Below are 4,567 nucleotides of genomic sequence, written 5' to 3' on the forward strand. Positions count from 1 at the left end.
TTGTGCCACCACTTAACCCTATCCGTACGTCGTGTTTTACTATCGTATCCATACGACGTGGGGAAGTCTGTGCCACCACTTAACCCTATCCGTACATCGTGTTTTACTATCGTATCCATACGACGTGGGGGACTCTGTGCCGCCACTTTCCAAAGAGAAAATTTACTCGTTAATCCGATCCGTACGCTTTGCATATCAGTCTGTCAAAATGATTTTTTGAGAAATGCTGAGAGTTTCAAAGAGATCTTCACACTAGAAGTATTCTAAAATGCGAGGAATACAACCCCGGGGGTACAAAATGACCCCAGGGCGTACGGATAGGGTTAAGAAATACAAGCCTGACGTCTACTACTTTGTTGAGCTGTCAACATCCAGAGAATTTTCCAAGTTTCTCTGAAGAGTTTGTCTGACCTTCCAAAATAGTTGCCCGAGTTACTCAAAGAAAAACAACAAAGACGTTTCTTGCTACATCAAGTCTTGCATAGTGGATCCACTCAGGATGATTTGTTTATTTATTTTATTCATTTTTTTAAACTGTTGAAACATTATCTTGTTTTTTCTCTCTCTGCTGTTTTCCCTTGGTGACAAAAAGCGTGTTGGCTATATAAACCGGAGAACTAATAAGACGGACAGAAATTTACTCGAGTGAGCAGATTTTTAGAAAATCCTGAGTTGTAAAAATTTAGATTTGTTTGGAAAAACGGTCACACAAAAAATGAGGTAAGTACAAATCCTAATTTTTGGGTTTGTTCAAATGAAACAAAAACGGCGAATCCCGAAGAACAAAAGCTAAGAACAAAGTTAGATATTTGCACTGAAGTAAACAATCTTTTATGAATTGACCAAGTCTAAAATTCCATCGAAATTGACGTATTCGTTTTCTTGTGACTGCACAAATGTCCACGAAGTGAAGCCTTATAAAAGTAAAAGAAAATCCATCTTCATTTCTCGGCCCCGTGTCAACTGTAAACGTTGGACTAGGAGACTTGTGGCGAGTCAGCCTGAGAACAAGTTCCGACCCATCCCGAGAAAACCCTGGTCGTTGAAGGAACCGTACGCTCTCTTGTCACCGAGATAGTTTTGCTCAATTCCGTGGAACAGGCTCCGCGATATCGAGTCAAATGTCCGCTTGGAGAGAAAGTTCTGCTCCATTCCTTGCATGTTTCCCTCGCCGATGGAATCAAAGGTACGCTTTTGTTGACGGCCTTTCCAATTTGTAGGTCTTTGAGTATGGACAAATTTGTTCGTAGGCGATAGCTCTTTCCATACTTCGTTTAACCGCCGGTTTGCTGAAAGTTGTTTCAGATGATCGGGCCAGACAGCCCCAGTGTACGCAGGTCGACCCAGGCGTGATCCGAAATAACTCGTCCCCGCAGCAAATGGTCTGGTCATTCTGATGACGTCACCGTAGGTCAGGTATGGTGGCCGGACTCTCTTGGGCAAAAAGTTTTGCTCCATCCCGTGAAACGTCCCGTCATTGATGGAGTCGAAGCCCCTCTTCCCGGGGTAGCTGGGGCCCAGTCTCGCCCGGGGCGCCGTCCAGTCTCTGGGGAGGGCGCCATAGTTCCGGAGCACGTCACGAAGAATGTCCACGAACTGCCCAACGGTCATTTCCCCCCGACGTTTGTCCAAAAAGTTTTGTTCCATACCTCCTATGGGGCTTCGGGAAATAGAATCCAATTGACGCTTTGTCAGAATGTTTCGCAATGAACCAGCGTTTCTATTAAGGATGGCAGATTCTTCTAGACCGGGGAAGATATCTCTGAGAGAGTGGGGGAAGCCAGACAGTTGCCGTTCACTTGTGCGGACATCGGGAAAATCCAGATCTATTTGCGAAACGGAGTCAAGGTCAGGGCGCTGATTATGTCCGTGTCTGAAATGTCCAGAATAAACAGCGGGATTTGTCTGATCACTTCCGTTTTCTTCGTCTTCGCCTTCTTGAACAAGTCCGAGATTTTTATCACCGTTTTCCTCTGGGGTGTTGTTTTTGTCTTCTCTATCTTCGTCCTGCTCTTTGAAATCGTCCGCCCAATCTGTATACATTTCCCCGCTGTCCTCGCCTTCACTGACGTCTGCCCGCCTCTTCCAGATGGGATTGTAGAACCCGGCGACGAGATGGTTGTACGCGGGCATGCGCTGCCTGGCTCTGGTCGTCACATGACCCAGGAAGTTCTGCTCTAGACCAGCCACACCCGGGCTGTGAGCGATGGAGTCGAAGCTTCGCTTTCTCAGGTGGTGGGAACCGAGCTGGGCTCTCAGAGCTCCGGCCCTGGACTCAGACCTAGTCGGCCCCCCGCGGTGTGTATCTGAGGCGGCCAGCTGAACCACCGAGCCCCGCCCCGCTCTCAGACTGGCGCCGTGGCTTCGAGAAAGGTCCGGGAAGTTTGCCCTCGCTCGTCCTCGAGACTGCATTTCATTTTTCGGGTCCCACGAGAAGTGTGACGTGCTGTGTTGTCTAGCGACTGTCTCTGCACCAGAGGTAGCGAGTCCGTAATCTGAGGGATTTCCCCAATCTGTATCAGGTGATGAAGATGTTTCTGCCAAAGATCTATCAGCCTCAAGACTAGATGGCGAATGTGAGTATGAGAAATCCGTGCCTTCAGGATCATGCGCGTCAACGAGAAATGCATCCTCATCGTCATCGTCGTCATCATCATCATAATGATCTTTATTACTGTCGTCCTTGTTTATGGCCGAAGACAGGGACTGTTCAAAAGGTTCAAGGTTCGAGTCTCCACCCTGCACAGACGACTCCGGGACTGCCAGCACAGAGGGAGAGGATGTTGTGGCTGCGTGAGACAAGGATGTGTCACCGCCAGGGAGCGCTGCGGCTCTCTCCGTCTGTGGAGAGGACAAGAGAGAGGCTGTCTCAATATGTGTACCATTTATCACACGGTTTGAGGTGAATAGCAGACAGACAGATTTTGGAAAACATGAAATAGGAAAACAATAAAACACAACAACAACAACAATGAACCAACCCACCCACCAACCACCCAAACAAACAGACGAATCACAAAACCTTCCGCCCCCCCCCCTTAAAAAACAAAACAACCCCCAACAACAAACCGACCAACCAAACAACCAAACAACCAACAACAATGACAACAACAACAAACAACTAAAAATCCCAACTAAAGCACACAGACTTCTAGGAAAAAATGGACTCTTAGACTCATGAATCGATAGAAGAACTCATAACGACAAAGAAAACTCACAGATACATATGTGAGGCAGCGTGGTGGAATCAGGCTCTCGTCAAAATAATCAAATTGAAGAAACCTGCATTTTTCCACAGGTTTGTGAATTTTTATCAAATTTTTGTTTTTTGGCCCAACACCTTTCATGCCCATTGAAGAACTCATTTCTGTGTGGATTTTTTCTGAAAAACGTTGATTAAAGGCACAAAAAATTGAAATTTTCAGTTACCACGGACTCTTAAGCTAAGGAAATAACCAATCTTTGGCGGCCATTTTCTCACAAATTTTTCCTCTGAAAACATGTGACCCCCACCTCCTTCATTCGCAAATATCTCCACTTGTATTCAAGATAAATGGATATTTTTTTCCATCCAAATAAAGACAAATGAACAAGCTTTAAGATGATACAATGATACCAATAACTCTACATGCCATAAAAATTGACGAGAGCCTGATTCCACTACGCTGCATCACATATATTGTACAAGATTATCGAGTTATAAATATTACGGAGAAAGTGGACATGTGCTGAAAGAGAAACAAGAGAGACCTCGTCAAAGTATTGGACGTCAGAGACAATGTGCGGGTGTCTCCGTGCCAGCCGTCAGTTGCCCGAAAGTGCCTTAACCCTATCCGCACGCTCTGGGGTCATTTTGTGCCCCCCCCCCTGTGTATTCTTAACATTTTAGAATACTTCTTTGGCGAGAGCTGGTTTTCCAATGCAGTGGTGCCCCAACGGTTGCCCCAACCACGGGATAGACGAAGAAGAAGAAGTACGGATATCTCTCTGAAACTTTCAGTATTTCTCAAAATATAATTTTGACAGACTGCTACGCGAAGCGTACGGATCGGATTAAGATTCCTCTTTGGAAAGTGGTGGCACAGAGTTCCCTACGTCGTATGATTGCGATAGTAAAACACGACGTACGGATAGGGTTAAGTGGTGGTACAGAGTTCCCCACGTCGTATGGATACGATAGTAAAACACGACGTAAGGATAGGGTTAACATGAATTGCCTGCGGATGGAAGAGGTACGTGACTTACTCTCTAAAGCAAACCTCCTCAAAAATCTTACAGAGAATTTTTTTTCTAGATGTCGCCATCTGCAATGATAAGATTAAAAATGTTTTTTCTCATATCCTAAATTATGTGGGCTCCTTCAGGATAATCTTTTTAAAAATGACGTTGTTTTAACAGGCGGAATAAACATGCACACACACGCACACACACACACACACACACACACGCACACACACACACACACACACACACACACACACACACACACAGAGGCAGAGAGAGAGAGAGAGGCAGAGAGAGAGAGGCAGAGAGAGAGAGAGGCAGAGAGAAAGAGAGAGGGGGGCAG

The 4,567-nt window shown here is 45.8% G+C and overlaps 1 protein-coding gene across 2 annotated transcripts in view; it reads right to left on the reverse strand.

The window, feature by feature from the left end:
- Positions 1-511: 511 nt before the first annotated feature.
- The window catches only part of LOC101848122, a 25,774-nt gene continuing 21,718 nt past the window's right edge, over positions 512-4,567 (reverse strand). The window contains exons 2-3 of one of the 2 annotated variants that reach the window (XM_035970468.1): positions 1,800-2,841; positions 512-1,715 (exon numbers count right to left, since the gene is read on the reverse strand). In XM_035970468.1, coding sequence (XP_035826361.1) covers positions 997-1,715; positions 1,800-2,841 — 1,761 coding nt within the window. In that variant the 3' untranslated portion in view covers positions 512-996. Of the gene's footprint in view, positions 2,842-4,567 lie in introns of both variants that reach the window. The other variant, XM_005101111.3, reaches the window with a different exon arrangement.

This window comes from Aplysia californica, unplaced genomic scaffold (assembly GCF_000002075.1).
Source record: "Aplysia californica isolate F4 #8 unplaced genomic scaffold, AplCal3.0 scaffold00270, whole genome shotgun sequence".
In the NCBI taxonomy this organism is placed as follows: Eukaryota; Metazoa; Mollusca; class Gastropoda; order Aplysiida; family Aplysiidae; genus Aplysia; species Aplysia californica.